We start from the raw sequence: 13,140 nt of genomic DNA, 5'->3' as shown, positions 1-13,140 counted from the left end.
TTGGAATTGGTAGCAGGCGTCAGAAAAAGATTCTGTTCTGAGCGGAGGATGCTGTCTTTGGCCCAGTTCCCCTCTGGACTGAGGTTTGAGGATAGGGACATCCTTCCAAAGGCTACAGGCCACTGGAGGCTGTCTCCTGGGGCCCAGGAAGCAAGATCCCACAAGGAACAAAGCTCTCGGAGAGGCAGATGACCCTCTGGTCGGCCCTCTCCTAACATCCTTGTCCACACTGAGCTGAATTGGAGGGGGTGGGGCAGACGTACCCTTTTAAGTTGTCGCTTCCCAGTTCATCTAAAAAAAGAATTAATATAAAGGTCATGTTAGCTTTATTTGTCTGCATCAACTTTTTGTTTCAACAACAGCTGAAATCTGCTTTGCAAAGAGAACAAAATGGCTTTCAGTAAATTGAGTTTTTAAAGGAGCAATAATTAACCTCTAAGTCAAACACCAGCTGATGGCCATATTCAAATGCGGTCCCAATCAGGTGTGAAATCTGTTTTCCTTCAGCTAGGATGGTGCTCAGAGAGGCTCACTGCAGATGCGGACGTTCACCCTCTGCTTGTTTTCCCCGCCACAGAGAGAAAACCATCAAGAAGCAAACCATTCAGAGAGAAAACATGGTGAAAGAAGGGGCCTACGAGCGGCCTGCGCCTTGGCCCCTGCTCCAAATGTCCCAGTTCAAAGCACTGCTTTTCATCTCTTTGTGACACAGCAAACCCAACACTGTGACCGTCCCTCTGTCCCAGAGTAGGACATGGGGGCTCCATCCAGAGCTCCCCTGGAACTCTCCTTGTACCTGTTCTTTGCATGGCTGGAACCTTCACACCTGTCCTCAACTTACACACTTTCCTCCGGGAGGCCTCCCCCAACTCCTCTCCCTGCCGGGGGACCGTCTTTCCTACTGCTCCCCAACTTAACACTTTGCTTGCTTCTTTCATAGCATTTGCCCCCATTTCTTATTGATCAATTCATCTGTTTAATCTTTTTCTTTTTTTTTATCCTCACTCGAGGACATTTTTTCATTTTTTGTTCAGATAGAGCGGGAGGGAGAAAGAGAGAGAAAAAAACATCGACGTGAAAGGGACACATCGAGTGGCTGCCACCCACACGACCCAACCAGGGCCGGGGACAAACTGCAACCACTGCAACCGAGGTACGCACCCTTAGCGGGAACCGAACCCGGGTCCCTCTGGACCGCAGGCCGATGCTCTAACCGCTGAGCCAAACCAGCCAGGGCTGTTTAAGCTTTTTTATCTGTCTCCTCTAATAGAGCATGGCTCCCAAAGGGCAGGGGTGTGTCTCTCTTGTTTGTCATCACCTCCCATCCATCTAGCACAGAACCTGGTAAACACACAGTACTCATTTACTGAATTAATAAATAGGTCTTACCTGGACTGTCCAGCACTGGGGTCAAGTTCATGGCCAGTGTTGGACTTAGCATTGTCATAGTAGTGCAACTTCCAACAAACCTGATTTCCCTGCTATTGGTTGAGGTAAGAGTCAGCTAAGAGTTTGCAAATGGCTCTAAAGCATGCAGATCAGACTCCAAACGCACATGTGGCAAGGATTAGAGCCCAGTGTCCCCGTGCAAGCTCTGTTTTGTTTGGCAAGGGGATCAACGCACCCAGAGAAATGAGGCAATGATGTCAAGCAAGTAGACAGCATAGGCCTGCTGCATCTTTTATGATGTGAAAACCATTAAGAAGCAAACCACTTTGTAGAGGTCCACCAAATAGTTGGATGTTCCTGATCCTTGGCAGTCAGAGGCCTCATTTTGTCTGGCCTGCAGAAATGCTGGTCCCCAGCGAGGGGACATAACCAGTAGGCACCTGGAACTAAGCTCCTGGCAACAGCCAAGAGCTGCTGTAATTTCCTGTGGGTTGGCAAACTTGAATGGCATTGCTAATCCACGCAAGCTGGGCACAGATGTAAGTTTCATGCCATCACTGCTTACCTTCCAGAAACTGTAGGTTATGTTCTCCTGCCCCACCCCCAACAGGACTCTGAAGGTTCCTGCAGTCGTGACTCCTCAAAACTTTGGGGAAAGGGGAGTATGGACATCATATATATATACACACACACATTTTCATCTAAAATTTATATGCTGTTTCCCTAAGGGCTTGTACTATAAATAAAGCCCCTACAGGTGACCCATAAAAATCCCCCTGCTTTGTCATTCCTTCCTCCTCCCTCTCCCTCTTTTCCTGCACAATAACCCCTCCTAATTTCTCAGGGAGCAAGTGTCTCCGGAGCCCCACTGTCCAGGGCATGGATTCATCTTTACAGTCTGCGCGCCTGCTGGCTTCGCGGTGAGCAAAAGCTAGCCCTCACTGCAGACGGTGGGAAAGTTTACAGCCCCTCACCAAAGTGCTCCAATAACACCGAATGTGAGGCTCCTGTCGTCGGGATTCAAGCAGAGCAGACAGCCTCTGCAGCCTCATCTCCTCTGCTCCGGGACCGTTAGCCCTGCCCCAGCCGCCATGGCAACAGGAAAACATCTGGGAGAGCCACCAGAGCAGAGCGTTAAAGCAGGAGGGGGAGCAATTGCCTGTCCGTGCAATCAGGCCCTGCCCGCGCCACTCCGCCTGGCCTACATCTCTACGAACAGCCACCCGCTCCCCTGCAACCAGGAGGCAAGTGGAGCTCTCACAGCCCCTCCCATTTCACATCCTTCTGCCCACTCCGTCCCCCTCTCTCAGTTCTTACCTTGCACCCACTTGTCCCGACCAGGCCCCCTCCCAGCTCCTCCGTGCACTGGATGCTAGGACTGCTGGGGTGCGAGGATGGGGACAGGAGCCCAGCAGGAGACTGGCCTGCTTATCTCGTTTCCATGCTGAACACTGAGCAAGGGAGACAGTCTCTCTCTAGAGATTTACTGAGCAGAGCCAGGTGCCATGTGGCCACAGCCCGTTTAAAGTGATGGTTTACAGCCAGCTGTTCCCCCGGCGGCTCTTTCAGAGAGACACAGCGCACCCAGACATTTAATAAGCGCTAAATAGTAACAACTGCAAATGTGCTGCCTGGGGGTGAGGGGGTGTGACAAGAGGACACGGAGTTACTGCACACGCTTCCCTTTTCCTGGACGGGAACCTGACGGGCCCAAAGAAAAACGCTAATTCCCAACTGGATGAAGCGTTCTTCCTAAAAATATTGGCCAAGTCCTCCCCAGCTGCCAAATTTAAAGAACCTACATGCATATAGGTATAACCCGGGGACACAGATAATAGCATTGTGAAGACATGGTGGAGAGTGGGGGGAGGGGATCAGTGGGGGATAAAATGGGGGACATCTGTAATACTTTCAACAATAAAGATTTAATAATAATAATAATAAAATACTTATTTCCTGGTGTAGAAGAATATACCAGGCTCTATTCATGGGGGAAAGAAACAATGTATCTATTCCTAATTCTGAAGAGATATTATCCATGCCCTCCCACAAAACAGTCCTTCTGCAACTTTTCAAGTCAAATGCTGACCCAGAATGAGCTTTATTTTTTCCTGGGAAAAAAATCTGATTATTAAAATCAGATTATGTTAATTTAAACATTCTCCTTTTATTGGCTTACTTATACTGTTAAATATGAATGGGTAGAACTCAGTGGACAATGATCATTAACCCTTTAGCATTCTGTTTGTCTGAAGAGATATGCAGGTATTAAGCAGTTATCCACCTGTATCTATATTAAAGAAGTGGCTAGTAAAAGAAAATATTCAAATAAAGCTCTCTTTATGAAAAAAAAAAAAAACTTTTGTGATAAGCAGCTGCTTTGAAATTCTAAGTTTTCTATGTTGTGTTTTCTTAAAGTGAGACCTATTGAAACTAAACAGGATGCGCTGGTCTGTAGGAAGGATATGTGAAAATTGCGTCTTTAATCTCTGAGAATAGGTGTTCTTTAAAACAAGTTAACTGTTTCAGTTATTCAACAAACATATATTGAGCAGCTAATCTTTATGTTGGGCTAGGCACCATGTTAGGTAAAAGGGATAATAATAAGTTAATACAATGTGCCAGGTGTTGTTTTTTGTAAGTGATTTCCATAGATGAATCCATTTAGTTCTCACAACAACTCTGTAAGCTAGGTTTTGAATTTGCCCATTTGGCAGATGGGGAAGCTGACAGAGAGGTCACAGAACTAGGAAATGCAAAAGCCACCAAGGCAGAGTGTTTCCAGAGTCTGTATTCTCAGCTCCCATGCCACATTGTTGAATGAGATAAATAAGACACGTTCTTGGTTCTCTTGGACCCTAAAGAGAACATAACCTAGTAAGAAAGACCAAAAAAAAGGCAAGTCACCAACTTATGCCAATGTAAATACTGTGCACAATTTAGTGTGACCACAGCCTAGAAGAGCACAAAAGAGGTGGTGATTAATTTTGCTTGAGGAGTGATTACTCAAGGCTTCAGGAAAACTTTAGAACTGAGCATTGAAGAATGGGGTTGCAGTTTGCCAAGCAGACAAGAAGGCAATGCCAGACAGAAGGAATGGTGTCAACCAGGCACGGAGGTTCATGAAAGTGCAAGCCGCGCTCTGGGAACAGCAAATATTTCAAGTCTGACAGCAGGGCAGGGCGCATGGGTCATGTCTGAGATGTCTGAGGTTGAGGCCGGGTGGCACTTATGATGGCTTCTGAACATTGAGATTCTTAAATAGTTCAATGCAATATCCCTTTCTGGATTTAGAGCATAAGAGCATGACCATTCGACTGGATAGCCCCACATGTTCCCTAACCCCATGATCCCATTAGGTAAAACCAGCTGTGGGGCTATCTATGGTTTGGACAGAAAATTCTCCCTTTCCCTACTTAAAAAAAAAAAAAAAAAAATGGGATCCAGGCAGCTCTGTTGCTTTTTGCTTTTGCTTTCTCTTACAAAGGAGCTCCCATGTGACCACTGTTATTAGGTCACCCTGAAATTTCAAGCAATGGAGGAACATGAGTATTTCCTACTTCCTTGGATTCTGTTATATCAGCCCCTATCATAAAGGGTCATGCACTCACATTTGCTGTACCCGAGGGCATAATGGAAAATGAGCATTTACAGTTCCTGCTGAGGGCTTGAAGGCTCTCCTGTGCTAGGACAATGAGCGAGACTGCAGGCCAAGGGCATGATCTCCAAGCCAGAGGTGCCCTGTGAATGGGTGTGAGGGGCATACAGTGAGTTTTGTATGCACATATGAATATGTATCTCATTAGAGAAATTCTCATCCCTTCAGTGATTTTTGGAGTGACTAAAGGCTTTCACTCAAAAATCTAATTGGACTAAGATACCCTAAAACCTAGTATCCGATGCTCCTCGAATTGGAACTGAATACGCTCAGAGTGAATCTCTGACCTAGAGAATGTTCCATGAGATTGGTTTTCTATGAGATGGATGATAGTCATCTTTAGCCAATTAAGACTTTGCTTATGAAAGTTAACATAGCTTTAATGGGAATAAGAACAATGCTTCACTCAGGCCTTTTCAAGATCAAATTGGGATGTGGAATGGGGGAGAAACGGTACCTGTGACAGAAATATAGGTGGAAGAATCCTCTTCCTGGGGGATGACCCCAAGGTCACTCTCTGCCTTCCCATCCCTGACCCCAGTCGGAGCCACTGCTTCACCAGCCTGGCCCGTTCCACTGGCCTGTTGGCCAAGATTATATGGGGCCCCCATCTGGATCAGGTAAAGAGCTGGCAGCTGCGTGTATTAACTTTCAGTTCAGGCTGAAAACATTCTCTCTCTCTCTTTTTTATTTTTTTATTTTTTATCCTCACCCGAGGACATTTTTTTTTTTTTTTTTGATATTTTGTTCAGATAGAGTGGGAGGGAGAGAGAGAGAGAGAGAAACATCGATGTGAAAGGGACACATCGAGCCCTGGCCGGTTTGGCTCAGCGGTTGGAGCGTTGGCCTGCGGTACAGAGAGACCCGGGTTCAGTTCCCGCTAAGGGCACGTACCTCGGTTGCAGTTTGTCCCCGGCCCTGGTTGCTCGTGCGGGTGGCAGCCACTCGATGTGTCCCTTCACATCGATGTTTCTCTCTCTCTCTCTTCCTCTCTCTCCCTCCCACTCTATCTGAACAAAAAAATGGAAAAATGTCCTCGAGTGAGGATAAAAAAAAAAAAAAAAAAAGGGACACATCGAGTGGTTGCCACTCACACAACCCAACCAGGGCCAGGGACAAACTGCAACCGAGGTACATGCCCTTAGCAAGAACCGAACCCGGGTCTCTCGGGACCACAGGCCGATGCTCTAACCGCTGAGCCAAACCGGCCAGGGCTCTTTTTTTTTTTTTTTAAGAAAGAAATACTGGCCCTGGCCGGTTTGGCTCAGCGGTTAGAGCGTCTGCCTGCGGTCCGGAGAGACCCGGGTTCGGTTCCCGCTAAGGGCATGTGCCTCGGTTGCAGTTTGTCCCCGGCCCTGGTTGGTCGTGTGGGTGGCAGCCACTCGATGTGTCCCTTTCACATCGATGTTTCCCTCTCCCTCTCTTCCTCTCTCTCCCTCCCACTCTGTACAAAAAAAAAAAAAAAGAAAGAAAGAAATACTGTATGGCATTTTTATACTCTGGAAAATTTCATTGAAACATGTCGTTCGCGACTTACTATTTTATGTGGTCCTTGTTTCTTAACTTAAAACCTCTCAGTCCCTTCTCCCACCCCATCCCCCACTCCAGGCAGGCATTAGGACAATACTCACAGGACTGCAAGGCACTCTGAGATCCTTGGCTAGAAGGCAGCTCTGTGTAGAAGCAAAAAGTATTCCGTTTTACTGACCGTTCACTGACACACAAAGCAATGGTCAATGAACAGTCAGTTTAGTGGGAACACACTAAATATGTACCTTGTTTAGTTTTTTTCCTTTTATGGTTTATTATGATGACCACCACCGAGAAGAGGAGGAGCGCCAATAAACTCAGTGGGATCAACACCATTAATAAAAACTCCAGCTGATTATCCTCCTCATCAATGAAGGTGGAATTCGTATAGTCAATGGATGTTTCTGGGGTCACTTCAGCAACTGTACTTATAATTGTAGTCTCTTCATCTGTATGTTCCTCTTCCAGGGTTTCATCTGTTGTATTATATTCTGACTCTTCTACGGTCTGCGGATACTCTGTGAGAACACACACAAAATTGAGATTGCGTGGAGACAAAGCGAGTATGTTATGTTTTTAATGATTTTTAAATTTATTCTTCATGCACCCAGTGATAATCTTAATTCACTGTATTGGGTCTTCCGGTTCAGTGGGATACAGAGTATTGATTTAACATAAATGGACTCAAACTGGGATTGCAAATAAACCTCCCACAGACAGGCAGTTTCGCCTTGACCGATACTTTCGACACATTTAAGCAAAGGCATTAAGAAGTTCTGTCCTGTCATGGGTGATATTCCAAGACATCTCATATTTTAATATCCCATCTCATAATAGGATATCACATTTTAATAACATTTCTGAATAAATCTAAATTCACATGTGCTGAAAGGTAAGCACTCGCCACATAACACTTGTAGGTTTAAAGGAAAGCAGTGCGCCCTAATTTTTCCTAAAAGGTTACCAATCAGTGGAAAAGCATTCTTTGAAACTGGGGTGACTGCTTAGATTTCAGTGTCAGGTCTCACGTTCTGCAGAGAACTGAGTCTGCCTCTGAGATTATCTGGCAGAAACTCTCCTATATTCTAAATAAAAATACAAAGTGTATTTCATTTGTAAAGTAAAATCCTCAAGGGGGAATTTGGAGACTGAAGAAACTACCGATATTTGAATTTATTTAGTAAAATGCACCTTTAGAACTTTCCCTATTCATAAGCTCTAAGCAAGTGAATTCTGTTTGAGCTTCAGATTGTGCTGGGAAATGATCCCGTGGCTCATCCCAGGACGGGAAAACTCTTTTCTCGCCTGGCTACGTGGTGAGCGTGGTCATGGAGGCTGAAGGCTTTCATCCTATCGTGGTATAATGTTGCCTAGCATTCAGATGGTGCCCGTTGAGGAAAACAGAGTGTGAGTTTAGGCTACAGAAAACTTATCAAATGAGATAATTCATGTGAAAGCTCTTTCTCAGGTGCAGGGTGCTGGGCAGGTGGACAAGCCGGTTGTTTTAAGCTAACCTGTTACTACAGGTTAGACCACTGCTCCATAGGCTGACCGAGCTGGGCAGGCAGAGCCCGTGAATACCTTATCTGCATGCATGACTGTCTGACAATGGATTCCTCTGACTTGATTTCTAAACACATTTGTTTGATCACAGTCCAGTTATTTTGATAAATAGATAATCATTTTCGTTTTCTCCAACACCAGGGATTCCACTTGATAATTACATTGGGTAAATGCCAGCCCAAACCATCAAAATCAGTTACAAACTGCAGAGTATAACAACTGGTGTTCCTCACCTGTATGTACCAAAAGCAGGATTAAAAAAAAAAAATCTACCATTTCTTGACCTCTGCCTTCTGAGATGAATGACTTTGTCCTTTGTTTATGTCTTTGAAACAATGTAAGTCTATACAGTATTCATTCAAGCTTGGATATATCATGTGTCATCCTGAACCAGGAAAAGGTATTTGTCTGCCAGGACCATGTCCTCATTCAAGTCCTCCTACTTGCAGAACGACTAGAACCAAGCAGCATTCTTTACTGAAAACCCAGGCCACTGAAGACTGATGTACGAGGGGGTGGGGTGGGGGTGGGGGAGGTGCACATACACAAGTGCAGTTGGTGGTAATGACCCTTTTCCTTGAGGTCAGCGCCCATGGACCTTTCTCAGATACCCACACCTCCCTTTCATTTCTCTTGCTGACTTCTGCTATGGCTGTAGCTGCTGCTACCATTTCAAGCAAACCTTTACAGAGAATTCACTAAGAGCCCAGTCCTGTGCTCTGCCTTTCGCCTGGATGAATTTACTTGTCCTTACCATTTTTTCAGCTAGAAAGTGGGACAAAGCGCTTACACGCGTGCCCAGAATCACAGAGCTATCGTGGAGGAAGGAGGCCTGGAACCTGGGAGGGCTGACCGCCGACCCTGGCTGGAAGGCAATGATTACAGACCACGAGGCGGTGAACAGGACAGGGGACCTCATGTTCTTGCCCATCAGCTTACAAGGAGGCAGCTTTCTTAGAGGAAGAAAGGGGACGGGTTCCCAGAAGCCTCTGCTTTGCTGAGCTCTGGCTGAGCTTCTCAGCCCAGACCGCCGTGAGCAAAGCTGCCTGGACGCGGGGTCTTTGCAGTGGCTCTCCAAGGAAGGCCAACAGGTTCCCAGGAACACTCAGCACTCTGGGTCACCACTTGACCTATGGCCCAGGAGCAAAGAAATAGGCTAGCAAGAATAACGAGGGTTTTTTGACAACAGGGAAAGGAGGAGAAATGGAAAGAATCTCACCAGATGGTTCCAGGTTCTGTACATTTATTTTTCAGCATAAGAGACAATAGTGGTCACAGGTGGCCCTTAGTGGCCTTTTGGAGTGAAAGTTCTCTCTATAATATCCCTCTCACACATATGTTTTCCTTGTTAAACATTATTTACTCAATGAGATTCGCTAATGACTGTTTAAATAAATGAGAATCCAGCCCCCCCCCCCCCCGCCTTTACTCTGCAAGCCTTCATCTCCAGACACTCTTTTTTTTTTTTTTTTATCCTCACCCGAGGACATTTTTCCATTTTTTGTTCAGATAGAGCGGGAGGGAGAGAGAGGAAGAGAGAAACATCGATGTGAAGGGACACATCGAGTGGCTGCCACCTGCACGACCAACCAGGGCCGGGGACAAACTGCAACCGAGGTACGTGCCCTTAGCGGGAACCGAACCTGGGTCTTTCTGTACCACAGGCCGATGCTCCAACCGCTGAGCCAAACCGGCCAGGGCTCCAGACACTCTTATGACAACCTTCTTCATGGCTCTCCCTGCCCCAACCAACTCCACAACATCCTCAAAATAATAAACAACAGCAACTAGCATTTATTGAATCCTAGTATGTGCTACGTACTAGGATAAACGTGTACTACCTAATTTAACCCTCACAACTTTCATGTTCGCCTTTTACAGATGAAGAAACTGCATCCTGAATGTCTTGGGCTGGGCTAGAACGCTGTCATTTATGTTGTAAGTCCCACTGATACGTTGGGTTTTGAAGCTGCCTTCCCTGGAGCTCAGGTGCCAAGCGACAGTGAGGGATCCAGGCATAGCTTTGTCACTTAGCAATTGTGGGAATTTGGACAAATTGTTTACCCCTTAATGGTTTCATATTCTACTCTGTACAACAGGAGTGGTCCCATCTATTTCCACGTCTTTATGCTGCTGATTCTAAAGCCTTGATTTTGTTTTTCATGAGAAGTTTTGAGGTGCTGTACACATGGTACTAAGCTCCGCAAGGAAATTTCCCTTCCACCCTTTCCCCAGGTACTCAGTTACCCTGCCCAGAGATAACCACCATTTCTTCTGTCTTCCCAAGAAACTCTTTGCATATACACATCTCTTCCTGTTTTCTTTTATTGACACAAGTGGTAGCAAAAAAGTTAAATATTGTTCTGTCTCTTGCTTGTTTCACTTAAAATCTGACTTGAAGATTCTTTCATGTCTGCATATAGAAAGCTGTCTTCTATTATTTGGAAGCAGCATAACTAATCCTATTAACAGAGATGTGGGTCATTTCTTTTGTATTTCCAATGACGCTACAACAGCCCTGTGCATCCTTCAGCTTATACAAGTGCAAGTATCTTCTGCAGTGCATCCCAAGAGTGGGGGCAGCAGGGAGAGGGCGTTGGGTGCAGTGGGGAGGGGGACAGCACCAAACTACTCTTGGTGGTCTGCTCTCACCACTTCTCCAAGGAAACTCTCAGTCAGTCCCCCTACAATGAGAATGGACAGAGACGAAGTCAGGAAAGGGCTGTGTGTGCAGGAAGTCTTCGATGAGAAAGGGGGAATTGAAAACATTGGGGATCAGCCCCAAGAATTTGTGCCAGAAGCATCAAATGTCATCAAAAGGGAGCTGGAAAACCAGTAACCCTGGAATCAAATCAGTAACCAGGAATAAGGACCACGAGGACAGAGGTGAGAGTTAGGCAGAAAACCAGAGGTGGACAAAACCAAGGTGGGAACGAGGGGAGCCAAAGTCACGGGAGCAGAAGGGCAGGGGAGCTGGCAGAGGGCATCTGGGGGACTTTTCTTGAAGCATTACAAGTTCTTCCCATGGCCTGTGGGCTAACAGCAACTCTTAACCCAATGGACATGGGACCCCCTGACACTGTGCAGCCTAAGACACCAGGAGGGACCCAGCCTTTTCCAAGAAATACCTGCTAAGGCCCTTAATTGTCCACAGTGATTTCCTGTAGGAGTCACCCTGTGCTTCTTGGAGAGAAGTGACATTTACTACCTTAGGAGCCCAGCACCCCTGCTGAGGGACCCAGAACTCTCTTTTACGTAATGAGCTGCAGGATGAACCCTGCAGACGGAGTAGGGCGAGTCCTTTCCTGAGTGAGGACTTCGTGGGCATCTCCATGGCATCAGGGGAAAAGGATTTGGATTCAGAAGAGCGGGGCTTGAGATGGGTGCAGCCCCCTCTAGCTGTGGGGCGTGGGAAGAGCCCCACACCTCTCCACCCTTCGTTTCCTGAAGGCCAAGAACCGAGGCCTGCTGCTCTGCCTATCCCACGGTGTTTGTGTGAAGAGCGAAGGAAATCACAAATGTGAAAATGCTGTATAACCCACAAAGTACCACACCTATGCCAGGTGTTGGTAGACTTGCTATTTCTTCTGTCCTCCACCCATTTCTTTCCTCCATCTCTAGACTTATTTGTTTCTCTGCTGTTCCCCAGGAGACTAATCTGTCTGATGTAACTTCTTCATTTCATTGTTGTATCTTCTGATCTAAGTTTAGACATATTTCGGGGTAAAAGGGGTGGGGCTGGGGGGTAAAAACAAAAAGCTGCAGAAAAGAGAGATGAAGAGGGTCCCACGTGGGAGTGAAGAGGGAGGCCTCAGCAAGCACACGTGGAGAAGAAAGAACAAGCTCAGTAGCTAAGAGCAGAGGGCTGTGGGGGGCGGCGGCTGGGCTGTGCACCTGTGTGTGACCCAGCTGTGAGTCAGGGGGTGCGGGCTCCAGGCGGCAGGTGGGCCAAGGCTCTCTCTTCCTTTCAGGTGGCCCAGTCACAGCTATCCCTAGTGACCCCAATGCAGACTCTCCCAGGAATTCTCCCTCCCATCATTTCTCTTTCTCTGCTCAGATAATGGGAGTGGTCATGTGAATGATGAAACTAAGCCGCAGTATTTCACTTACTTTTAATACTAAACATGACCAGATCATAAACTGCACAGTGTATAGACTCACTTACAAATGATTATTGACAATATCCATGCAAACACATCTGGGACTCATATTTCACACCTCTGGCTAGGACCCTGGGGGATCCTCGTAAGTGGGAAGTTGGGGGAAATGCATGAGGTGAGCCTGGCAGCTCCAGCGGCAGACCGGGCTGGTGGTGACATTTGTCACTGCTCTGAGAGTCATCACTAAGTGGAAATGACTCTGCTTCCGGTGAAGCAAACTAGCTCACTTCTCTTTTTTTGAAAGTAGGACAATTATACAATCAAGCTCTAGTTTGTAAAGATATATATATATATATATATATATATATATAATATATACCTAATCTATATATATACCTAATCTATATATACCTAATCTATATACCTAAAATATATATATAGAGAGAGAGAGTGCTTGTACAACCAAGCTCTAGTTTTTAAAGATTTTATATATAATATAAAGATATATATGTATTTATATAGAGAGAGATATATAGACATATATTCAACTAAAAGATTGCCACACAGATATTATAATGTAAAATAAAATAATGATGAATGGATATTATAGAATTCAGGATATCATGAAGTATGTTGGACCTCAACCAGTCATCCCATTCTTTCACTTATGTAGACTCCATACACACATTATTTAAACAATTTTATAATACAGATTGTGAACTGAAAGAAAAGGCAAGTCAGGTGACAGGTGTTCAAACTCTGTCCTGCTCAGTGGAGTAATTAGAGTACGTGAATTCCAGGATGCTCAAGAAACCAAACCCAAGAAGTCTGCCTACTTTTCCTACCCTCCCCAACTTTCATATACAAAGAGCCAGAGTGTTAGAAGGATGAGATAAAACC

At 45.8% G+C, this 13,140-nt stretch overlaps 1 protein-coding gene across 1 annotated transcript in view; it reads right to left on the bottom strand.

Annotated features, from left to right (window-relative positions):
• Positions 1-13,140, bottom strand: part of TMEM154 (transmembrane protein 154) — a 48,463-nt gene that overhangs the window by 16,883 nt on the left and 18,440 nt on the right. The window contains exons 2-4 of the mRNA XM_036242001.1: positions 6,823-7,095; positions 6,679-6,720; positions 264-291 (exon numbers count right to left, since the gene is read on the bottom strand). Coding sequence (XP_036097894.1) covers positions 264-291; positions 6,679-6,720; positions 6,823-7,095 — 343 coding nt within the window. The remainder of the gene's footprint in view (positions 1-263; positions 292-6,678; positions 6,721-6,822; positions 7,096-13,140) is intronic.

This window comes from Molossus molossus, unplaced genomic scaffold (assembly GCF_014108415.1).
Source record: "Molossus molossus isolate mMolMol1 unplaced genomic scaffold, mMolMol1.p scaffold_m16_p_4, whole genome shotgun sequence".
Taxonomy (NCBI): domain Eukaryota; kingdom Metazoa; phylum Chordata; class Mammalia; order Chiroptera; family Molossidae; genus Molossus; species Molossus molossus.
The sequence above is the reverse complement of the archived record's forward strand: the minus strand, read 5'-3'. Positions and strand labels throughout refer to the sequence as shown.